General features: G+C 40.9%; 1 protein-coding gene across 5 annotated transcripts; it reads right to left on the bottom strand.

The window, feature by feature from the left end:
* Positions 1-424: 424 nt before the first annotated feature.
* Positions 425-19,930, bottom strand: smarcad1b (SWI/SNF-related, matrix-associated actin-dependent regulator of chromatin, subfamily a, containing DEAD/H box 1 b). 5 transcript variants are annotated; one of them, XM_017489897.3, is made up of 24 exons: positions 19,622-19,930; positions 19,472-19,519; positions 18,809-18,935; positions 18,619-18,724; positions 18,461-18,509; positions 18,171-18,256; positions 14,936-15,034; positions 14,235-14,313; positions 12,599-13,008; positions 11,894-12,078; positions 11,524-11,614; positions 9,927-10,026; positions 9,785-9,844; positions 9,630-9,705; positions 8,320-8,455; positions 8,075-8,206; positions 6,667-6,762; positions 6,212-6,329; positions 5,535-5,650; positions 3,373-3,561; positions 3,144-3,262; positions 2,325-2,507; positions 1,049-1,158; positions 426-832 (listed from the first exon to the last, which is right to left on the bottom strand). In XM_017489897.3, the coding sequence occupies exons 2-24, from the start codon at positions 19,509-19,511 to the stop codon at positions 771-773; spliced, it is 2,769 nt and encodes a 922-aa protein (XP_017345386.1). In that variant the 5' UTR covers positions 19,512-19,519; positions 19,622-19,930; the 3' UTR covers positions 426-770. The 5 variants fall into 5 exon arrangements, with proteins under 5 accessions (XP_017345387.1, XP_017345386.1, XP_017345385.1 ...); XM_017489898.3 differs by having other exon boundaries at positions 425-832; positions 18,171-18,250; positions 19,472-19,930; XM_017489896.3 differs by having other exon boundaries at positions 19,472-19,930.
* Between the last annotated feature and the right edge of the window lie 6,146 nt (positions 19,931-26,076).

Below are 26,076 nucleotides of genomic sequence, written 5' to 3'. Positions count from 1 at the left end.
TGTGATTAAAATTGACGTTTGGATGATCATGTGATCGAGTATGACACATTCGCCACATCATTGATTTATTTATTAGTGTAGTGTTCATTACAGTATTGATCTAGAATTGAGGTTTTGCAACACTATGAGAGCTCCCTTTTCATTTTGTAGTACTTAATAATTAAATAATAAAAGTTGTAATTAAATTCAGATAGCATATGTTAATCATGGCATGTATAAATATGCAAATATGGATAAAATACTTTTTTTTTTTGCACTACTGAGCAGATATACCACTCAAAACCTGTTTCCAAGATATTCTTTTCCTTTCACATAACAAAATGATTATTATTATTATTATTATCATTATTATTATTAGCAACAGCAGCATTAGTAGTAGTAATAGTAGAATAATACAAACCATGAGGGTGAAAAATGCATACTGTGGTTTAACTTTTTATTATTATTATTATTATTATTATTATTATTATTATTATTATTATTATTATTATTTAAACATTTGGCAAACACAGAAAATAAAAAACAGTACAATACTTTCTTACTTTCAGAAATGCAAACAGAAATCACGGTGCACTTTCCGCAGAATGTTGAAAATTTCCAGATGTATAAACGTACACCTCCAGTATAAACTTACACGATCGGTGCACCTTTTAACAGCGAGTCAGTCAGACTTATTTGTGTTACAGTACTTCAGTAAAAAAAAAAAAAAAAAAAAATGCAACAGAACACTTTCACTAACACGTACTGATGATCCAGTGTTCTTCTGCTCCTCAGAGTCCCAATGAAGCTTTCAGGAGAGAGGCCATATCATCCGGAATGGTGTCCTCGTCACCTAGGTGGAAGCAGAATATTACCCGGGCGTCCACTGTTCACGAGTAAATCGCCTCAGCAAATCGCTTTAACGCGGTTAAACATGTTAATGGAGCTGTAACAGTATCCAGTCGATCCTAACAACGCACAGCTGTGCTCCACTAAAAAGAAACACCATCTTGTGGAAGTGTAATGACTTGTATGTATTGGTGTTAAATAGACTCATCAGTCAGCTCACCTTCTTCAGTGGCGGTCATGTCCTGCTCTAGTTTGAGTTTCCTCTGGCCGATGCGGAGCATGGCGTCCTCTATAGAGTCTTTGCTTATCAGCTTCATCACCTTAACATTCCTGCGTCAAGCAAAATACCGTTTATATATATTGACCTTAGCGTTCATAAAACTGTAGACAAGCTATCATTATGCAAATGACATGCTAGTAGCCTGGTATTACATCAATAATAATAATAATAATAATAATAATAATAATAATAATAATAGTAGTGATAATAATGGAGGCATTAACATCATAAGAACCTAGCACATATGGAATTATACAATAACCAAAAGATGTGTTAGATCAAAACTATATTATATTTTAAATTCTTAACGGTATGCGTGAAGACGTTTTCTCAACCAGATTCATAAAAAGCGGCGTTTCACCCAGGCGGTGTTTCTTAAACTTCCCAAATTGGCAAGACCTCCTCACTGCTTCTCCTACGTTCTACACGAAAGCTACTCGTTTGGGGCGGAAACACTTGGAATTTTCTGTAAAAATCCGTTTGTTTTAAGTGAAAACTACAGCTTGGTTCAGAAAGACATTTCTACTTAGTATTAAACACTAGAAATAAATTTCATAAGCCATTATCAAACTATCTTTAAGACAGCAGACAGGGGGATGACACATGATGTCAATATTACGATGAATCGTGTCGCGATGCTTTTCGGAGATATGGCAGGTACTGCCAGGTATTTTTCATACCAATTTACAAACTCATATTGGAAGTTGTTAGAAGATGTTAAAAGTCCCATACAGATTTTTCCCCCCTCTACTTTTCAGTTAAATCATTTATTTAATTGTAAGACGTTAAACAAAAGTATCATTGACTACTGTAAATTATATGGTATGATATTTTCAATATTTTATATTCATATACACGACCAGTCAAAAGTTTAGACATCCTCGTTCTTTACTTTTATCCCCAAATCCCCACCACATTTTAGAATAATAATAAAGTCATCAACACTCTGGAGTAACACAAGTGGAACTACGGGAATTATGTCGTGATAAAAAAAGATTTATTTTGTAAATAATCTGATAGTGTTCGAATGAAAGAAATGAATACGTCGGCATGATTATATTTTTGTCTACGACACCGATTTCACACATTTAATCACACACCTTCTTGATCAAAAGGTTTTTAAGACCCTGAGAAACATTTCAGTCGAGTGTCCACGAACGTTTGACCGGTAGCGTAAGAACTTTCTGAGCTCTCCTTGCACTCTCCGAGCTCTGACCTGGTTTGTCCGACGCGGTGACACCGGTCCTCTGCCTGCTTGTCGTTGTACGGATTGCAGTCGATGTCGTGCAGGATGACGACGTTCGCGGAGGTCAGGTTGATGCCGAGTCCTCCAGCTCTAGTGGACAGCAGGAACACAAAGATGTCGAGGTCCGTGTTGAACTGGTCGATCAGCACGATCCTGTCACAGTGGACAGAGGAAGAGGTTAAAAGTTCCGTCGGTTCATTTCATAGCTCGTTGTCTGAGCGAATCCTTTTCGAGCTATGAGACTTAAGTAGCTAATATTTACAGGAAGCTTGCATCTGATTAATTCCTGCTTAAATCGTCATCATACGCTCGCCTCAAGCGGCCTTCCCTGGTTGATCAGTACATCAGATCGAGCTATAATGGTTGTCACTCCATACAGCAGCTGAATCACTTTGAGTGTGTGCTTGGTGCACAGGTTGTGACCTTGATCAGGATAAAGCACTTACTGAAGATGAATGAAAAGTTAAATATACGCCAATACTAATCACTATTCACAGCCACCGTCTTAACAAGATCGTTGTAAATGTCATCATGTACGTGCATGGCCAGAAATAGCTACGCAGGAGGACAGAGGAAGCAGCTGTGACATTTACGATAAGATCTGATGACCGCAGGTATCGACTGTTTCTTTAATACCGCCTCGTTCTGAATGATGTCTTCCGAGGTGAGTGTGTGATGATTTAGTCGTGCGGTCTGAACGACGCTGCACTGATTAGCTAAAGAAGCAAGCTTGTCTTGGTGTAATGTGTTGTTTTGGGTTTTTTTTTTTTTTAACGTGAAGAGACTCACCGGTCACTCATTGGCGTGGAGCCGTCCATTCGGATGTACCTGTGCTTGTGGTGTTTGAGCAGCACCTCCAGGATGTCCAGCATCATGGTAAACTGGCTGAAAAGGGCCACTCGGTGACCCTGAGGAAGACAAAAACGGTTGGACGGTTGTGCGGATGCTGGGATCCGGCTAGTGTATATAGAACGATATATGCTAGCTAGGTGCTAATGTGCACACTGGAAGCAATCACCTGTTCTTTGAGGTCCGTCAGAAGGGGTGTGAGGAGGTGGAGCTTCCCCGAGTCCAGCAGTTGCTCTGTGGTCAGCTGATGCTCTTGTAGCGCAGGGTACTGCAGGCACAGACGATGCAGCTCGAAGTCTGACATCACCGCCATGTCTTCCTCGATCAGAACCGGGTCCGAGTCACGGTGACTCGGCTCCTGTACGGCCACGAAGTACCAGGACAATGACAGATCGGTTTACGGAACGCTACACATACATACCACAGGATGTATTTCTAGTATACGCATTCAGATTTTAAGCATTCGAGTATTCGAACGCAAACTAAAAATGTCTGTTAAAATTGTACGATTCTACAGGGGGAAAATTTTAACATCACATCAAATGATGAATAAAAAGATATCATGATATCGCCAAAGAGTGTATCGTGATATCATTTATCATGATATCGATATATATCATTTTTCACATCGTTCACCCGTTGTACGTACTTATTTCTGTGCGGTGAGAATATTTATAACAGAACTACGGGTATTGAATTTAGTCAATATTAGAAGCAAACTTTTTTTTTCCCCCCAAATTCAAAACTCGTCCTCGTCTAATCAAACCTTATTCTACTGGCTGATATTTTCGCTAATTTCAAGCATTTATTTGCAGAATAAAAACTAAATCTGCCTTTTTAAGCTTGAAATGAGTAAATACAGTCAGGTGACACCATTTTAGAAATTTTTGCCTCTGTACACCACCACAATGGATGTGAAATGAAGCAATCAAGATGGGTTTGAAGTTTAGACTTTCAGCTTTCATTCGAGGGGTTTAACAAAAATATTGCGTGAACTGTTTATGAATTACAGCCAATTATTGTTACAGAGTAACAAACGTAATTGGACAATTGACCGAAGCAGTTTCACGGCCAAGTGTGACCAGTTTCCTCGTTATTTCATGACAGATTAAGGAGATAAAAGCTCTGGAGTTGATTCCAAGAGATAACAGAGACTGTAGGAGTGGCCAAATCAACAAGGTGCGTTCGTAAACAGAAGGAATTCACTGGCGAGCTCAGTGACACCAAAAGGCCTGGAAGACCACAGAAGGCAGCTAAAGTGGATGATCTCGGAATACTTTCCTTGTTGAAGAAAAACCCTTCACAACATCTAGCCAAGTCAAGGACACTCTGGAGGAGGTGGACGTAGCACTGTCAAAGTCTACAGTCAAGAGACGCCTTCATGAATGTAAATACAGACGGTTTACATCAAGATAACATATCCACTGGTAGCATTCAAGAACAGAAAGACCAGATTAGACTTTGCAAATAAATAAATAAATAAATAAATAAATAAATAAATAAATAAAAGCCTGACCAGTTCTGATGCAAGATTAACTTGTACCAGACTGATGGGAAGAGAAGAGTATGGAGAAGGAAAGATAGGGCTCATGATCCAAAGCATATCACATCATCTGTCAAGCATGGCGGAGAAAGTGTTATGGCATGGGCATGTATGGCTGCCAATGGTACTGGGTCACTGGTGTTTATTGATGATGTGACTGCTTATAGGAGCACCAGGATGAATTCTGAAGGCAGAAAGACAAACAAACAAGCAGCAACCGAAGGCAGCTGAAGCAAAGGCCTGACAAAGCATCTCAAGAGAGGAAACATGGGCTCCAGACTTCAGTCACTGACTGCAAATGATTTGCATCCAAGTATTTTTTAAAAATCATCCTAATCTTTCTGGTTATGTTCGTATGTCCAAATACTTTTGAGCCGGTGAAAATGGAGGGACTCTGTAAAAATTCCTGAGCAGTTCATGCAATATTTTGTCTTGAATTAAAGCTGAAAGGCGACACTTCACTCGCATCCTGAGTGCTTCATTTCAAATCCTTTGTGGTGGCGCAGAGACAAAATTCAACAAATGTGTCACTGTCCAAATACTTACGGACCTGACTGTGTGTCTAAAAACAGGTTCTATATAGTCTTATATTTGTTATATAATTAGAAATATTAGAAAACTTGTTCTTTATCATTTTTTTTTTTTTACAGTGCGCTAATAAACGATCGCGCCACAGTCACCTGATCGGTGTGCTTAAATTAAACCTGACGGATGTAACGGCCGTTATCTTCTTCCGCTACACAGCCTGGGGATATTCCCGAGTTAGGGTGAATAACACACGTGCACACCTTGAGCATGAGTCTGCTCATGGCCGAGAGGAGACTGCTGGAGTAATACTGTCGGTGCAGGAGCGGGTGATTGGCCATCTTCCTCAGCTGCATCATGACATTGGTCAGTTCCCGTTCTGGGTGGGGATGACAGACCGGACGTTATTCGGACAGACTAGCTATTATGGAAGAAATGATAGCTTGGTTTACTTTGCTTAGAAAATGATGAGTACGTTTACGGTATCGCTCTTGCTTCAATCGTATTTAATTACGATGCTCAGAATGATGATTAAGCCTGCTGTCGTCTCTTCCTGTCATCTTTTTTTTTTTTCCTAATTGCTACAAATTACAAAGCACTTATCTGCAGAACCCCTGGAACTCCAGCTCTCCAGAGAACCTCTCTCTTTTCTAATGAGCTTAATGATTTTGTGAGTACACAAAAGTGAACAGCCTGAAAATATGGTCTTTTTCTAATACCTACACAAACTTCACCTGAATTTCTACCTGATCGTTGAGGTAAAAACGAGCGGGACAAATCCCAGGGAAATAAGCGTAAGCTTAAGAGTATTGCTAACGCAACACATGCTGGATCTGATCTGATTGAAATTCCTTGTGTTTTTCCGCATATTTTGTACAAACTGAAGTTAATTCGCTTTCATCATCATCATCATCATCATTACTGTCTTCCTCTAACGTACTCTCTGTGTTGCTGGAGCACTTTAGCTTGCTGAACAGCGCGTCATAAAGCTGCTGTTGTCTCTCGCTCATGGCGCAGAACTCGATCTGCTCCTCCTTGGCAGGCAGCTGCTTCAGGACCTGGCGAGCACAACAGAGACACTTGCTAAGCCTCTTATACCGAAGAAATATGCCAAACATTTTTGACATTTTCTCATTTATGAAAATAACAAACAACATCTCAAACTTTTTTATCCGTTTATAGGGGCCTTGCTCAAGAGCCCAGCAGTGGCACCTTGTAGTACTGGGCTTTGAACTCATGACCTTCCGATCATTATTATTCACATCAATCACGTCAATTCCTCTCCTCTATGAGTCATGAAGCATCATGCGTACGTCGGCATGAGCTGAACAACGCATCAAACATACTGTACACACTCTGCACTGGATCACACGCACATGGCAGGTTGTGCAGTACCTCGCTTTTGATACGCCGCAGGATGAACGGCTTCATAATGAGTTTGGCGTGAGCAATCCGGTCCTTCTCAAAGCTGCTCTGCTCCTCTGAGGATTTCTGCACACACACACACACACACACAGACATAGGATGTGCTTAGCATTGCGTTTCCATTCCCGAATCCGCACAGCACAACATCACTGTGTGCTTCTTCTCTGGGTCCGAGCTGTTTAATTAAAGCTCTTTTGGGAATCAATCAGGTGTGCTGAAGCATGAAAAGCACTACAGCAAACCCTGATTTACAAAGAAACACAATTTATTCTTTATCCTTTTTATCCTTTTTTTTTCTTTACTTCTGCACTGAAGCTGGAAGGATGGCGAAAGTCTATCCATAAATACACGCCCAAATCTTCATATAATCACTTCCAACCACATCGTTAAGCTGCTTACGCTGTTCAGCTGCAGTGTATTTTCTGAATAAATTTTTTTTTTTTTTAACGAGCAAATAGCAGCGAGAGTCTGTTCTTACAAATTTCCGTTCATGGTGAAACTATTTTTATCATCCGCATGCTTTTCGGTCTTGCGGTCTGGTTTGCACTGGTTGATTCGGATAAATGACTTCGTAACCACAGTGTTCCTGGTCTGAAGAACTGGATGTGCTCCGAGGCAGAAAACTTTTTGTTTTAGCTAGAATTTCATTACTCGCTAGTTACATTAGTCTCATCGCTTCGGCGCAAATCTGCTCCTGTGAGAAAGATCATTTTGGATTTATTGTTAAACCTCGTCGACATTCTACGCTTAGTTTTCTATACAAGCGCCGGAGATTCGATCTGATACGTTAAGATGGATGTGTTTGTGTATGGCCGCAGTTCTCAAAGCGTGATCCAAGGACCCACCCCTTGGTTTCTGCTTAGAATCTTCAGAGACTGTAGCTCTATAAATAAATGTTGACAAACTGGAATCTAACGACAATTTTAATTCAGAAATTAAAAAGCTATACTGCACTAATAAATAGCCAATATACATTATTATTACGTAAGGGATACCGAAAATAATGCACGCGGGGGGGAAAGGGGCTGTGATACGAGACAGCGCACAAGCAGAGTGCTTCAACCCCTCCCCGGAGTGCGTTATTTCCGTAACAAAAAAAGTTTTTAGATCCGTTTATTATCAGTCTTAGATTATGCGGATCGTCTGCCGTCCAAGTCCCTGTGTTGTTATGATAGAAACTCGCTCAGAAATAATGCACACCTTCTGACCAATCAGATTCAAGAGTTCAACCACAACCATACGTTTGTAAATAAATAAATAAATAAATAAATGAGTAAATCTGTACTGAGCATTCATTTTTAACCTACACACGTGACTGACACTAAAACGTGCTTCAGGGCTGAATGGAACACCGCAGGGTTCTCCGTGCGTTTCCTACCATGGAGAACATCTTGGCGATCTGCGAGGTGCTGCTGGAGAACATGTTCGGCATGATGAAGTTAAGCAGAGACATCAGCTCTAGTAGATTATTCTGCAGCGGCGTTCCAGTCAGCAGCAGCCGATATTTGGCCTATGGAGCACACACACACGCACGCACGCACACGCACACTCTTAAAGATGTTCTGGACTAACGCATAGTCACCACGCCTCCAGGCATACTTTTACCATAAGCACTGCACTTACATTGATGCCCATAAGGTGGCGATAGCGCAGCGAGCTCATGTTCTTCAGCATGTGTCCTTCATCAAACACGGCGTATTCCAGCTTGAGCTTACGGAACAGGCTGCGATCGTTGGAGTTCCCAATGGCCAGGTTATATCTGAGAGTGAAAAAAATAAACCGTACACAGTACATATCAAATCCACAATGAATGCATATTCTACAAATCTAGAAACCAGGATTATTAACCTTATTACACCTTTAAAAGCAGAGGCTCCTAATGAGCAGTCTGTGAGAAACACCCACGCTTTATCAGCATGGATAAATGCACACCAAGGGCTCATTTTACCTCATGTTGTGCTCATTCGGCAAGCATTTCAGAGTTTTAGTGTTATTAGGAGAACTTCACACACAGCTCGAGGTCTTGCGTCCTCGATGGATCGATCCCAAACCCTGCACTGGAGTCTGCTGCTACGCATCATTACCTTTAAGCACTTTAGCAGCGACTTGAGCATTCCCCATGGCCATACGTAGAATTGAAATATTTGCAGAAAATCAAAAGAATGTAATAAAATGTAATATAATAATAATTATATATATATATATATATATATATATATATATATATATATATATATATATATATATATACACACATACACACACACACTACCAGTCAAAAGTTTAGACACACTCATTATTCATTTGTTATAGTCCCCCCACATTTTATAATAATAATAAAGTCATCAAAACTCTGGAGGAACACAAATGGAACTGTGGGAATTATGTTGTGACAAAAAAATCCAAAACAAATCAAAATAATTTTGTATTTTATCATCTTCAAAGTGGACGCCCTTTTCGCCTAGAATTTCCAGAAATGTATTCTTGGCGTTTTCTCACCCGATTTCTTGAGGAATTTCCCTGAGATGCTTTTTAAACAGTATTCAGAGTTCATTTAAAAAAAAAAAAAAAGATTTATTTTGTAAATAAAATGTTAGCTTTCTAATGAAAGAAATGAATACGTCGTCACGGTTATATTTTTGCCTACGACGCCGATTTCACACGTTTAATCCCACACCTTCGGATCAAAAGGTTTTTAACATCACGAGAAACATTTCAGTCTCCAAACTTTTGACTGGTAGTGTGTATAAATATAAATATATACACACTATATGTGAATCCATTCGGTTTTGTGGTATTAGACTCAAACTTTTCACAGCCTCCATTTTTCAAAAGCTTCACCTACATAGCAACAGTAACCAAGCATGGGCGGGGCACGGCATACGTCATATCAGAGCTCTCACAGGAGCGCTTTTACAGATTTCAGCACTCACGTTGAGACGATGATGTTATAGTCCACCTCTTCGTTCAGGATCTCATAGCGGATGCACTTGCGTTCCTCGACAGAACCTACGCAGATGTTGCGGGTTAGATGACTTTACTGATCACAGAATTGAATCCGTGATGCCCCTACACCTCTGAATCTTACCGTAGTAAACCAGCACTTTTAAGCTCGGGCACCAGAGGTTCAGCTCTCGAACCCAGTTATCTGTCGACAGGAAAACAGTCACATGAAGCGCAAATGTCTCCGAGTTCCAGAGGTACTGCTAAGCGCTAGGCGCTCCACTCACCGAGTGTGGATGAAGGCACGGTGATGAGATGCGGCCCTCGGTTCCCCTCCTGATACAAGTGCGCCAGAAACGAGATGACTTGGATGGTCTTCCCCAAACCCTGCAAATAAATAAATAAATAAATAAATAAATGTGGAATTGTGCATGACTGAATGTCTCTCTCTTTATTAAGAAATCCTAATCACGGATGATCCTTTAAGCTTCGATTTAATTAGTGGACAAATCATTATCCCCGGTGCTCAAACAAGCTAATTACGGGTCCGGGAGATCAAGATTTAATTTATCAAGTAACATCTAACAAATCGCAGCACGTACCAGCTTTTTATCCTCCCATTTAATCAACTAGAAAAAACAATCCATGCGCTTCTTATTAGTTTTTGCCGCCATTTTATTTTAATATTTGTATTATAATACGTGTTATTGAACACGACACACTCCGGCTGTTTCGTCATGGCGGTGTTATACACTTTGGTCAGAAGGTGATTACATTCCTATAACATGAATGCACTCATCCTAATACGTTAAGACAAACAAATAATCCATGAAGAGAGATGCATTTTTGGAAGATGCATTTTTGTCTCCAGTGTCAGTGCTTACAGGTAAAGCTAAAACGTTAAGTTTTTCACTAGAAGAAATTCCAGAAGTTTTACTAACTTTAAGAGAAAGTGAGAGAATGACTGTTTATATTCCACAACATTAAATCTAATTATAAATCGCTTTTTTTTTTTTAAAGTACTATTTTTTGTTTAAAAGAAGAACGCATCGTAATCTTTGGAAAGTTGACGTGGTATAAGAAGAATAAAACACTTCAGGATATTGAGTTTGCATTGCTTCTTACTGTGCTGTGCCTCATTTGTACTGAATGATGTGTGGCCTCTGTGACTTAGTCGTAGGGAAGGAGGTGTGGCCTCTGTGCCAGGAGGTGTGGCCTCTGTGCCTCAGTCATAAGGAAGGAGTGGCCTCTGTGCCTCAGTCATAGGGAAGGAGGTGTGGCTTATGTGCCTCAGTCATATGGAAGGAGGTGTGGCCTCTGTGCTTCAGTCATAGGGACGGAGGTGTGGCCTCTGTGCTTCAGTCATAGGGATGGAGGTGTGGCCTGGAAATGCTTCACTGACTTACACAACAGCCGATAGCGTTTACAAATCTAAACAAACCTGACAGTAGCTTAGCGAGCTAGCTAAATATGGAGAATAGATTAATAGCATTTTTAAAAAAAAACTCTTACTAAAGGAGAAGCCCTAATGTCGAGTGAAGACGGATTTGTGTTCTACGACCCCCGCCCCCACTTTAAAACTCCAACCTTTATTTCTCAACTAAGCGAGGGTTAGAAAGGGGAAGATGAGCAGTCAGAAAGACATGGAAAGGACTGTGTTTCCACGCTGCTAACTAACTACTACAGTAGAGAAAGACTCGTCTCGTGGTCTTAGATGCCTAGAGAGCTTTTAATTTGGATAATTAAATGCAAAATTGTGCCTGGATTTCTGTATTTTGATTTCTAGGGCACGGAAGTACTAAAACGAGACTTCCATTCCCGAGTGCTGCTACACTGTTATAACACTGTACATGGACATGGTGAGAGGAGTGTGTGAGAGCTCACCATCTCATCTGCCAGGATCCCACTCAGCTGGTTCTTGTGAAGCAAGGTCAGCCAGCTGAGGCCAATCAACTGGTACGGTTTCAGCTGGAACCTGGAAACACACAGACAGCAAAAAACCAAAAACCAACAGAGAATAATCATGTCATAAATCGTATAAGGATTTATTTCGAAACGAGACTTTTTACGCACTTGATGTGTGTAATATATCATAACAAATTGTTCTGAGCAGCTCTAATGAGCACACACATGCACACACACACACACACACAGAAGAAAACACTATTTCTATTTAGAAAACTATTTGTAATACCAAGAGCATACTGAACATCTGTTACATTATCCTGCTGCAAGAACCAAAATGCAAACCCACGTGCTGTTAAGGATGTGTGGCTGCGTCATAGATCCCAGTCCCTTCTGCACCCATTCGGCCATCTTTCTAGAAATGTCCTCACACCTGACCATGAGACCCTGTACCACCTCTCTCTCCCGGAGGACCTCCCGACACCCGGTGAGCAGCTCCGCAGAGAGGCCGTTACCTCTGTGCAGGACGTCGTCCTGTGAAAAGTATGGATACTTTTCTGTATGTGTATTTTATACGAGGAATGTTCTGGACTTACAGTGGCGCTTGAAAGTTTGCGAACCCTCGAATTTTCTATATCTCTGCATAAATATGACCTAAAACATCATCACGAATTACATATCTGTGAGTGGCAAAAGTATGTGAACGTCTAGGATTAGCAGTCAATCCGAAGGTGAAATTCGAGTCGGGTGTTTTAAATCGACGGGATGACGATCAGGTGTGAGTGAGCGCCCGGTTTTATTTAAAGAACAGGGATCTGTCAGAGTCTGATCTTCACAACACATGTTTGTGGAAGCGTATCATGGCACGAACAAAGGAGATCTCTGAGGACGTCAGGAAGAAAAGAAAAAGAGCTGTTGATGCTCATCAGGCTGGAAAAGATTACAAAACCATCTCTAAACAGCTGCTGGCTTCCATTTATTGCTCAAGTTGATGAACTGATAAAAGATGTAGATAAGAAACAGAAAAGAAAAGAAAGAAAGCGGAGCCGCTCACCAGATCGTTCCACATTTTATACGGTCTCAGCTCGATGATTTTCTGAGCCTTCTTCAGAGAGCAGCCAGCGATCAGCGTCAGCTCGTCGACCGTGGCCTTCTGGAAGAAGCCCAGGATCTCAGCCTTTAGTTTAGGAAGCTTCTCGTCGGTCTCATCCGAATCGGAGTCCAAGTCTAAGGGTCTGGGTGACGCCTCGAAGTCGCTAGCGTCGTCTTCTGAGCTGCTGTCTCGCTTCTGGATTTCTTTCGTGTGCCGTCTCCTCCTCATCCGTGTGTCTCTGTCTCCGTTTAGGGGTCTGTGGGGTACCTGCTGCGTTGCGGACGTGCTGGGGATCGGAGTCGGATTTGTGTTTTTGTGTTCGGGAGATGGAGGCGGTTCTGAGTCCGAGTCATCGCTGCTGAACTCCACCACTGAGAGAGGGGAAAAAAGAAAAAGCAGATAATAATGATGTAAATGGTTCTCATTTATTGTAGACTTGGAACTGCTGGTTTAATCATAAAGACTGTCCCGTGCTCATCCCAGGTGTCTTTTTCACAATGTCAGTTTGCATCAGTTTTCTGGATTTTTATGGAGTTTATATACACTACCGGTCAAAAGTGTAGACAGACTCATTCATTTGAGAATAATAATAATAATAATAATAATAATAATAATAATAAAGTTATCAAAACTCTGGAGGAACACAAATGGAACTATGGGAATTATGTTATGATAAAAAATCCAAAATAAATCAAAATAATTTCGTATTTTAGCTTCTTCAAAGTGGACGCCCAAACATTTAATCATACACCTTCAGATCAAAAGATTTCAGTCAGGTGTCTCCAAACTTTCGACCAGTAGTGTCTGTGTATATACTTATATATATATATGTATAGGCAGTCAGTGTATATACATTAGGTGTTCATTAGCTGAGAAAAATCGGCTTCACTATGACACATGAAAGGAAACTGTCTAAAGTAAGATGTTTATGATCAATGTTTCTGAATGCGAAAAAAAAAAATGCACACTTTTATTCCACTATTTCCCATTCAGAAAACAGTGCAATCAAAATCTGTCTAGGATCGAGCGTAAAGAGAGATATCCTTTTCTTCTGTAGTATTTTCTACATTAGCTCTGTAAATTTCTTTAACAGCGCCGGGCTTGGATTGCATTCCGTCTCACCCGTAAGTCACTTCGGATAAAAGCGTCTGCTGGATGAATAAATGTGAATGTAAATTTCTGTACAGCGCTTCCACACTGCACTGGGGAAGCCAAGCCATCTTTATTTTTGTGCTGTTCAAGCACCAGACAAATCTTGGCCGGTTAATCAAAACTGCACGGTCCTTGATGACCTGCCTCAGGTGTGCTGAGAGTTGGAGCAAAACCAATTTAGAGCGACCGGGTTCAACACCTCCGTCCTATTATGGTGAAATACGGTTTATTAAAGTCCCTGTCAGGAAATGCTGAAACAGCAGTGCAGGTGCTGCGGGAACAGCTGAGCTCACGAACACGGAGAGTGGCCCGACATACGAATTACAGCCGCTGCAAACGTTGCTCAGGAGCGTCCGTTATTACCGCGCCGTGCACTCGCAGATCTTCGTAATGTAGACCATTTCTCGTTCAGGCTGAAAGAAAGCAGAAGAAAGTCCTTCCTCACCGTGCTCAGAGAACATGCGCAGTGCCTCCAGGGCGTCCTCGATGACCCAGCTGTGTTCATGAAGCACGTCCCTGAGCTCCTGCAGGAACACACACCGCGCATGTCAAATTGAACACTTCCATACAGAACACACACAGATCGAGCGTTAAAAACACAAAGGTGTGCATCTACTTCTGAGGATTAGATGTATGAAAGATACATTTGTAAACAGCCAATTTAATACAGAATGATTTAGAGGCGTTACAATATGATGCATGTGATACAACATGATTTAGTTTTGTGCAAACTGTACAATTATATTAAACAAAAAAAAAAGTTCCCTATGACTGAGGCACAGAGGCCACACCTCCTTCCCTACGACTGGGGCACAGAGGCCACACCTCCTTCCCTACGACTGGGGCACGGAGGCCACACCTCCTTCCCTACGACTGGGGCACAGAGGCCACACCTCCTTCCCTACGACTGGGGCACAGAGGCCACACCTCCTTCCCTACGACTGGGGCACAGAGGCCACACCTCCTTCCCTACGACTGGGGCACAGAGGCCACACCTCCTTCCCTACGACTGGGGCACAGAGGCCACACCTCCTTCCCTACAACTGAGGCACAGATATTAGATATTAGTATATTGCCACCACGCAGTTTCTCATTTTCCACCAGATTCTTCCAGAATAATCTAGATCGTGTACCCCGGTCACTCACCTCCTTGTTGAGATGGGGGAAATTACGCTGCAGCTTCTTCACCATGCTCTCCTGCTCCTTCCAGCTGGGCTCAGGTCCCTCATCTGCCGAATCATCCGTCTATAGAAAGTACACAAAAGTGCTGTACGACCCAAAATCTCGTAAAACACGGACCATTTCAGTCGTTTAGCTAATGATAGCCTATGGCCGGAAAGATCAAAACTGGCGGCTATTGATTTTTACTAGAAAACATCAAGTGCTGTTGTTAGTGCTACCCAATTTATCACGATGTGTGGAAAACAACGGCTTCCTATTGAAGTGGGACAAAAATAAATCAAATTAAGGGGATAGAAAATGTGGACTGACAGAGCAGATCCCGATGACCTGAAATTAACATTTCTTTCCCTCCTTCCATTTTGTTCTAAAGCTGCCTTCATGGTGCCTCGTAAGTGGTCATTTGCAAGTTGTAATAACGTCGTTTTCCCACCCCGGCACGTTCGAAGTAGGAAAAAAAAAACACGGACGCCTCTACGGAAGCATGTCTTTTTTCCTCAGTCAGAGCACATAAAGCTCTTTTACAGTTAAGAGATCTGAGTGACTATTGTTTCTGTTCTACTATACTGAACTTCAAACGTTCATATAACATTTTGGACTTTAATCGGAGTACAGCAGCAGAAGTGGACGTGACCTTAGCAAGAAGCTGGCAAGCTAACGCTAGTTATATGAGTGATAACTCTAACGTCGATGATTACCTTCTCAAAAGCGCGATTAGTATGCTGAAAGTTATATGTTAGATTTAATCAAGTACTGTCCCTGCTGAAAAAACAAACAAACAAACAAACAAACAAACAAACAAACAAACAATAGAAACCATAAAAAAAAGGTCTCCAGTACAAATACCATTACAAACCATCAGCTATCCATTACCTTTATCGGTCCTTAATGGTATCCACTAGGCATAACATGCCACCAATAGAAGGCAACAAATTACCAGTAGAAACCCACAGAGATCAATAGTTTCCATTAAAAGCTATACAATTCCCATTATAATCATTACAAATTCTATGAGGGTTTCTATTATTTTGTTTTTTCCCAGCAGGGATGTCTGTATATCAACAGATCTAAAAAAAAAAAAAAAATTAAAAACCAAAACAAGGGGGACATGTTGATTTGACAGTGCTCCATAAACAGAGGAAGGACTGGTAGTTGATTTGATTATCCCGAGTCGAGGAGGCGTTTTCGGTGATTTTTACAGGTTGGAGGCAGCAAATGACCTCGAATCCAGCAAAAGGTTCCTAGGCAGATCAGCTCGCTGCATTCCAAGAGACATCAACAAACCGAGTAAGAGACAAAACTGAGTTTATAAATTCTGTCGCGGTTCCCTCGTTCCCAGATACGTGCGACCCAAAATGCCCACACACCGTCTCCAGAAAACTCGCTATGACAAGTAACAAATAAGCCAACCGGGCAGCCGTCCATCGCTGCAGGGGAAAAGATTAACCAATAAACCAGGAGCTGACATGACTGGAAAGCAATAATGTTTCTGTCCTTGAGCTGTTGTTTTTTTTTTTTCTATGCAATTTTTATATTTCCAGCTTTGTAGTGGAGGACTCACAATATATCTTGTGATCAGAAACACCACCTATAACACATGAGAACAGAAAACCTTCTGTATTTACAAAACTGAATCGCAGGTCCAGACTAAAATACTAACGTGGCTTAAAAGAACGGACGCTGGCAAGGCACGTATAAGCCCTTGTTCTCGGGAAGCCATGTTTACGATTTAATATCTCCAGAAATATTTTTCCCCAGACACGTGAAACTCGGCAGAGATAAAGACAAACTTGATTTTTATCTTTTGAAATGATCAGACGTTACCACAGAATGCCTTTTTTTTTTTCTTACAGGTTCCTCAAAATGGCAGAAAGTGCAGCATTTCCAATTGTGAGTCGTATTAAGGGCCTATAGACTCCATTTTAATAGACACCGATTATAAAAGTCACAGTTTGTGTTTAAACTACTACATTTCATTGAATGTGTGTCAAAACCTCAGATCTGAACCGATCTGATCAGTAGAATTCAGATTAAATAAGTTTTAAACAAATTGTGCTATTTTGACATGTTCAGAAGGTGATGTTGACTTACTAGTAGAATTGTGAAACATTGTGTGAAATATGTTTAAATTACGTTTATGCTATGTTCTAGGTTTTTCCTTTATGTCTGCCAAACTTCATGTGGCTGGGAAAAATATTTCTGGAGATATTAAATAAACATAACCATAAGTTTAAACATATTTCACCCAATTTTTCCACGATTCCACTAGTAAGTCAACATCGGCGTCTGAATGTGTCAAAACAGCACGACTTTTTAAAACTTATCTAATCTGAATTCTACTGATTGAGATCTCAGATCTTGACACACAGTCGATAAAATATAGTAGTTTAACCACGAACTGCGACAACGTCTGCGTTCGCGCCTTGTCGCAATTACCGTAATTACGAGATTCCGACTTGTAAAAAGTGTTCGCGTCCTCGTAGAACTCGTAATTACGACTTGTACCACCTGACCGCTGTGACGTCCTGCACAAACACTCAAAAGCCATATAAACACTTTCTTACGCTACCAGTTGTCAACACCACCATCTCACACGGATTCATTTTGGCATATAGAAACGACGTTTACGTAAACAGCTCCGAGCAGAACGTCCGGGTTGTCGTGTAGTAATTACTGCGTGATTGCTGATCGTAATAAAATGTTTTGAGCGATTTTTTTTTTTTATACAATGCGTGAGCGCAGCCTCTTATAATCTTTGTGTATTAAAGTGGGGTCTATAAGCTCTTAATCTCACTCACATATGGAAAGATATTGCACTTTCCCCCACTTTGAGGAGCCCGTAAGAAAACAACCGGCCCTCTGTAGGAACGTCTGAGCATTTACACAGATAGAAATAAAGTTTGTCTTTATGTCTGCCAAATTTCACATGGCTAGGGAAAATATATCTGGAGATATTAAATAATAAAACAATGCTTCCCAAGCGAGACTTTTTTTTTATTAGAAAATATTTACTTCGGTTTTAGGACACAAGCAACAAATGAAAAAAGAACGAACAAAATCTGAGACGTGCAGCAACAGCAACCCTATCGGAATTGACACGAACCCTAACGCAGCCTGTCTGGGGCTCTCCAGAGCTCTGATTTAGGTCTGAGAGCCTCACAGGTGTATGTCAAGATAAAGCAGTAGCATTACGCGAGCTCACCAGTGACTCGCGCCTCTTCTTGCTACTTTTGTTACTCTCCTGGGAATCATCACACATCTCCTCCTGCCTCCTTTTACCCACTGTATCTGAGAAAGACAGACGGGAAGAAGAAGAAAAAAAACCTTGTCAGTTCACGGCCTTAAAGCTAATCCATCAACGCCACAGAGACGAGGTTCGGTAAACGAGACGAGCTGTTAAACACCACTTCTAATCACAGCTGAGCAGCTGGAAAATAGCAAGAAGAAAAACCACCAACACGTTTATGAGCGACTGAGTGAATTGAACATCACCTCCGTTTCCAGACGTCTTCAACGATGAAGGATGTTCAAGTTTGGTCTCCTGAAAGAACGACAAAACACGGTTAACGGACACGACCGTTTCATAAAAACAAATCCGACTCTCCTAGAATACATTTTGTCTGTATCTCAGACTGGCTTGTGATCTTTACCCGTCCTTCGTGGTGCGACGTCTCCATCTTCACCTCTGTTACTTCGTCCTCTTCGTCAGAGAACAAGATCGTGTCCTGAGTCGACGTCGCAGTAATCTTCCTCGGCCTGGTGAACATCACAACCGCTGTTCTCACTTCTACACTTAGACAAATTCAAAAGTGTCGCCTGAGCTCCACCGTCTCGTCTTACCCCATTGAGATCCCTGATATCTCCACATCCGAATCGGAGGACGAGTCCACCAGTACAGGATCGGAGGCTCTGGCAGCACTGGGTTTACACGGACGCTTGGCCTCAGGAGTTTCTGGTATTGTGTTGTCTGTAATAGAAAACATTTTGATTTTAGGGTCAATTTGGAAAGCACGGATTTGTTTAGACTCAAGATCAAATTTAAGGCAAGGGTTTAGTGAAAGAAATTTTTTCAAGCATCACTGGATGGTAATGACTGGGTGAGGATGAGGCAAGGCTGATGATGATGATGATGATGCTTAAACTAGGTATGGATTCAATTTAATTCAATTTAATGAAGACAAAACACAAGAAAAAACTAAAACACACTCCATCGTTGACTACCAAATTAATTTGTATATTGTTATATATTATAAATTGAACGCTGACGTAGGTACGGTGACGTAAATCACCATAACAACGTTAATTTGCATTAATATACAAGAAGAGACATCTTCCAGACAGTTAGCTGGGATTGAGCCTGCGAACTGGGCAGTATCCCAATTCACTTCTTATTAAACTATAAAAGCACTACATAGGGAGCACGCGCCCATTAGGTCACGCTCTTTGTAGTGCACTTATACAGTCATTAGCGGTCCATTTGGAATTCGGCCGGACTCTGCCTACCGGTACAATCCGCAAGAATTTCGGGTTCTTTGTTCCTCATTGTTTAAGCTGCACACATTCAGGAAGAAAGAAAACGTCCCCTGGTGCGAATATTATTCACGACACAAATGAAAAAAGAAAGAAATATATACATATATATAAATTCCCTACCGGAAACGTCAAGTTTAAACAAACTTAAAGAGCCCCATAGAAATTAGCCGGTTGGCTAACAAAGAATGTCATATTTGTAGCTTAGCTAGTAAGCTAACTACCAGCCAATACATTTGGCAATCTAGAAAAAACTCCTTTCTTTTTGTGCATGCATTCGTTTTAGCCCATGCTAATATAATCCGATAATGCGTCACGGAAGCCCTTTTAGGACATACTGAATTGATAACGCGTTTTACTGTGTAGACATTTAACTGGGGGGGAAAAACTACTGTACTGTAACACACTAAGAGCCGCAAGACTGACAAAATATGGAAAGGTTGCCAGATTGGTTCAAAGAATCCACATCATTCATTTAAACAAAACAATGAAAACAAAATGGACTTTTAGTATGAACATGTTAGCGTTAAGGTTATTTTAAGCTAGTGTGTTCCAAAACAATGACAATGAAGTTCGCATTTAGAAGATACTGTATATGAATTCAAAATATACCCCCGATACAGAGCAACAGTTTCGATGACATCTTTCTGCACTCGTCAGATTTTCCGTCCAATCAAATGCTCTGGAATCTGAAGTGTTCTGCGCCCAACATTGTAAAAAAAATCCATGGTAGTAACTGTCATGTACAGCTTAGCCCGGGATGTGAAGTACGTTAAACGCTATTGGCTGTTTAAAAAGACAGAAGGGTCACTCGATATGTCTCGCCCTGACTTCCTGTTTCAGTGGAAATCAGGTCAAAATGTAGATTAATTCTGCGCGTTTCAAGGTACTTCACAGGAGCTTTAACAACCTCGACCTCACAGTTTTATTCATGCGACAATGGCCATTCAATGGTATACCTAGGAATTATGCTATATGGCTAAAAGTTTATGGACACCTGACCATCACACCCATATGTGCTTGTTGAGCATCCCTTTCCAGATTGAATCCCCTCTTTACTGTTATAATAATCCCCAGTCTTCTGTGAAGGCTTTCCACTAGATTTGGGGGCGTGGCTGTGGGGATTTGTGATCATTCAGCTACAAGAGCATTAGTGAGATCAGGCACTGATATTGGATGAGGAGGAATGGGGTGCAGTCGCATTCCAGTTCATCATAAAGGAGTTCAGTGGGGATGAGGTCAGGGATCTGAGCAGGACACTGGAGTTTTTCCACCTTCATCAACCTTCTCAAATCATGTCTTCATGGAGCTCACTTTGTGCACAGAGGCATTGTCATGCTGGAACAGGTTTGGGCCTCTTAGTTCCAGTGAAGGGAAATTGTAAAGCTACAGCATACAAAGAATTTTTATAGACTTCTGTGCTTCTGACATTGTGGAAACATTTTGAGGAAGGAACACATATCGCTGTGATGGTCAGACGTCCACATACTTTTGCACATGTGGTGCAATTTCACTGGGGGATGAGGAAATATACTCAAACCACCGCTTGAAATGAAATGGAAAGTGAAATTGATAAGAGTGAAATACTCATGCATTTTAGGTGGACGTCAGAAGGTAGTAGGAGCGGTGGTGGTGGTGGTGGCATTAATTTATTTCATTATTTGAATCATTTATGGCACAATCTACCATCAACCAATCTCACGATATTAATAGCATTTCTATAAAATACCTTTATTCTAGTAATCGGGCCTTTAGGATGTGTAACATCATGTTATGTTATTAAAAAATCTGCATTTCCAGTGCATCTCCTCAGTATTTCTCCGCTCAGAATGTATCTAGCTGACTAGAATGTAGCTAGTAAAGTGCGATTAAACAAACTGAGGGACGTGTTCATTTGACGTTTGGAACAGTTAAATATGGAGGACTTGTGATGACTTGATTACATTTTTATTCACATTATTATAGAGCAGTTAAGCAGTTATTGAGTAATTACTTTATTTGACATTCATGTTCAGCAACCTGTACGTATGATAACGTAAATATAATGTAAGTGTGATACGTAAATATAATGTTATTTTGTTAATTAAACAATATAGTAACATTTCATCAGATTATACCAATCATAGTCTGGCCAAGAAAACAATCACTGAAAAAAACTGCAATGACTCGGTTTGGAGCCGAAAGAGTCAACTCTTATTTCTGAGCTGAATCAAATGAAATGAGTGTGTGAAAATTAGTGAGTTCGTGAACGATTTGTTCATTTTGTACGAATCTTTAGAATGACTCGAGAACAACGAGTTGTCTAGGAGACTGATTCGTTCATTTTGACCGCGCATGCACTGCAACATCCCCATCGGTTCTGTACCGGAAACACAATTGATTAGTCTTCCAGTGAATAGGCACACATAGGCAAAGCACCATGCAGTACCGGAAACAGGATGAACGAACTACTCGAATGACTCGGATCAGAAGGTGAGGTGAACTAACACACTGCATAGCCTGAAAACCCAGCTAAGCTATTAATGACTCATTTCTGTTTCTCATAATTCGGCCTTGGTTGCATTAGCGTATAGTTTATTGTATAGTTTATTAAGTACTATATGTGTTGGGGAATTTAACATGTAACATTTTAATTATATTCTGTTGAAATGAACAAAATGACTCGAAAAAAGATTCGTTCGTTTAAGCTGAACGAGATTCAAAAGATCGGAGTCAGTAAAATGATCCGCATGACCCAACACATGCGAAAATCCAGAATCTGGCAACACCCAGGACTAAAGGAAGCTCGCGCGTGTAACCTTGGTAACTACGGTGGCCACAGTGAGACGGTTTTTAAAAAATAAATAAATAATAATGAATGCTGAAACAGACAGCAAAAAAAAAAAATTGTTTCATAAAATATGTTCCGTAAAGTATGTAAAAAATGTTTCGTAGTTTTTTTTTTCTTCACTTGCAAATTACGTGTCATTTTTTTGGCCCAATTTGGAAAATGTACCGTGTAAATATATTAGTTAGATACATTTTTAAAAAAAAGTTTTTTAAACAAAAAATAAATAAATAAAGGCAAAAGTCACTTAAATGAATCAAGTTGGTTAAAAACTGACTTAATATCACCTAAAAGGGTTTAAAATCTACTCATGGGTCAGATATCATTTATTGATTTTCATGTGTTTTATTATTATTAATCTCATTTTATCTTTTTTTTTTTTTTTTAAACATTTATTTTGCACCATTGTTAGACAAATGGCCTAATGTTCCCAAAAATATGAAGGCCTTGTTTACAGATTTGTTTATAATATGATTAGAAGAAGAAGAAGAAGAGGAAGAAAAAGAAGCTATGTTTATTATCTGATGATTATTAAAAAATGGCTGAAAAAGATGAACAGCTTAATTAAGAACGATGTTCTAATAAAAATCCATATCTAAAACACTACACCTGGTCTCGAAGTTACTGTACAAAAATCCATCCATCCATCTTCCATACCACTTTATCTTTTTCAGGGTCACAGGGAACCTGGAGCCTATCCCAGGGAGCATAAGGCGGGGTACACCCTGGACAGGATGCCAATCCATCACAGGGCACAATCACACACTACAGACACGCCAATCAGCCTACCATGCATGTCTTTGGACTGGGGGAGGAAACCGGAGTACCCGGAGGAAACCCCCGCACAAGAACATGCAAACTCCGCACACACAGGGCCACAGTGGGAATCCAACCCCCGACCCTGGAGGTGTGAGGCGAACGTGCTAACCACTAAGCCACCGTGCGCCCACCTACCGTACGAAAATAACCGCAGTAATTCATCTTCTTTAACAGCAGTTCCAGCTGTAATTCAAATCACAGACTTACATTAATGCGCTCATTCTAATACTTTAGCGTTTCTATAGTAACAACACCTTCACAGAGACTAACACAGGTATCTAACACTAATAATAAACAGATTTTTTTTATAATTATAAGTCCTATTATTAAACAAGAAACATGTCAGTTCCTCGATGTGGTGATGTTTGCTGTAAGGAGACATTCATTGAACTTTTATGGAAGGAGTCTCCAGTGTCAGTGCTGTGTAACAGTCAGTAAGATCTTCAGGACAGAGGCGTTTATGCTTTCTGATTTCTGAGTTTCTGAGTAACATGACAACGTTTTGTTGTCTTATTAACTAGAACAGAGGCTGGTCAGAGGACGGCTGTTTATAGCTTTAGTGAGAACAGGAACTAACTTGCTTCACGGATGTTCCACGACATTAAATGGATAAAAAAGCGTGTTCATTAGCAAATAAAAAAAACAACATGCTGTTATTGGGGTTGGGGGTTGGGAATCCACTTTAAGGGGATGACATTAACTCTGCTTTGCATCGGGTATGGAGCCGCATCACTCCACCCCATCAGTGATTATTTTCCTCCAACAGCACACCCCAAACTCTTTTAATGCTTACCTAGGAATGAGCTCGTTTCATTTATCAAGCATCTCACTATTAACTGATTGAACTCCTTGGCTTTGAAAATTGATGGTGCTTGTAGTTGCTTGTGTCAGTAAGCCTTAGTAAGAGAATAAAGTGGCTTTGAGTGTAATGCCTGTCATGGGAGACGAACGGATGGATTTACTGACAGACACTAACACGGACCTTCGTTTCAGACAGATCAGTTATAAGATATTGACTCTAGGTTCTGCAGAAGGCACACAGGGAACGGTAACATTCCCAGAGCTGAAAAATAACAAAGACTATAAAGCTCTACACATCTATAAAGCCTTATAATATTCTAGTAGTACATTCCTTTTATTATCTTTTGAGACTGGCTTGTTTGGGGAAACCAACACAGGGAAGAAGAAAACTGATCTGCATTAAGAGTGCTTCAAGATCATTTCACTTGATAAGAATATAATGAGATAAAATATCCAGAAGTAGGCTGAATAGTCTTTGATAATTTCATCATTATATCATTAAGAAGTAATAGATCCATTTGCTTTTATTGAAGAGTGCTTGATAGGATTGTTTATTTATTTATTATATATTATTGAGGGAAAAACAACAACTAATTTCTCAAAGTGATCCCCAGATGTCCGTTAGGCTCCCTAACAAAAGGTACACAAGTTAGGGAGTGTGCACTGATTGCAGTGTAATGTCTGTTATGTTTTCCCTGAAGCTCTCCATATTGGAAATAAAGTGCACTAGAGAGGATGTGAAAGGGGAGCCACTGTTTCATTCATAGTGCATTTGGGATGTAGCCCTATTTTTCTTTTTAAATGGAAGGGGTTTTCCTTCATGCTGCAGCTCGGGCTCAGTGTCCCAAGATGACGTAGCGAGTGACTGCAGTGCAGGACTGCAACGGTTCCCGTGCTGTTATTCTGGATCGCCTCAAAGTCCCTTGAAGATGCAATACGGTTATTACAGTAATAATACAGTTGATTAATATATGTAATAAACTGACCTGGGTAACATGGCTACTGTTCGACTCTGAGCTGTGAGACACTACAGCAGGAGGGATTTACACAATAATAACCCAATAATCCATAAATCTCCCAGGCTTGGATTGCTTCTCAAGAGTGTTACTCTTGGATATAAAATCCAGCTTTAATTCATCCATCCATCCCTCCATCCATTTTCTGTACTGCTTATCCTTCAAGGTCACGGGGCACTTCTGTGAAAATGTTAAAACCAGACGCCTGGGAACTGACAGGACTGGGTGAAAACCCTATCCGGAGCCTAGGCTAATACAATGCACTGCACCTTGCACACACTTATTCGTGGGGTTTTCACATGGGGCGGCTGTGGATCAGGTTGTAGAGCAGGTTGTCCACTAATCGTAGGGTTGGCGGTTCGATTCCCGGCCCACGTGACTCCACGTGCCGAAGTGTCCTTGGGTAAGACACTGAACCCCATCTTGCATGGCAGCTCTGCTACCGTTGGTGTGTGAATGAGACACAGTGTAAAAGCGCTTTGGATAAAAGCGCTATATAAGTGCAGATCTTTTAGGGGCACTTTAGTGTATCCAATACAATCCTACTTGGGAGGTTGGAGGAAACCGGGAGATCTCAGAAGAAACCCACACAGACATGGGGAGGACATGTAAGAGCAACGCGACCGACTGTACCATCATGCGTCCCACAGAATAAGTCCATCCATCTTCTATACCGCTTATCCTTTTCTTCAGGGTCACGGGGGAACCTGGAGCCTATCCCAGGGAGCATCGGGCACAAGGCGGGGTACACCCTGGACAGGGTGCCAGTCCATCGCAAGGCACAATCGCATACACACAGACACACCCATTCATACACTACAGACACTTTAGACACGCCAATCAGCCGCCCATGCATGTGTTTGGACTGGGGGAGGAAACCGGAGTACCCGGAGGAAACCCCCGCAGCACTCGGAGAACATGCAAACTCCGCTCACACAGGGCCACAACGGGACTCGAACCCCCGACCCTGGAGGTGTGAGGCGAACGTGCTAACCACAGAATAAGTCTGTATTTTAAAACATACATATATATATATGGTAGCTACTACTGTTTTTATCTCTGAAACCCTTTTTTTTTTTTTTAAATCCATTTGTATGTAGCTGAAATCACATAAA

Source organism: Ictalurus punctatus, chromosome 16 (genome assembly GCF_001660625.3).
Source record: "Ictalurus punctatus breed USDA103 chromosome 16, Coco_2.0, whole genome shotgun sequence".
NCBI lineage: Eukaryota > Metazoa > Chordata > Actinopteri > Siluriformes > Ictaluridae > Ictalurus > Ictalurus punctatus.
Note: the sequence above shows the minus strand (reverse complement) of the source record. Positions and strands in the feature narration are given on the sequence as shown.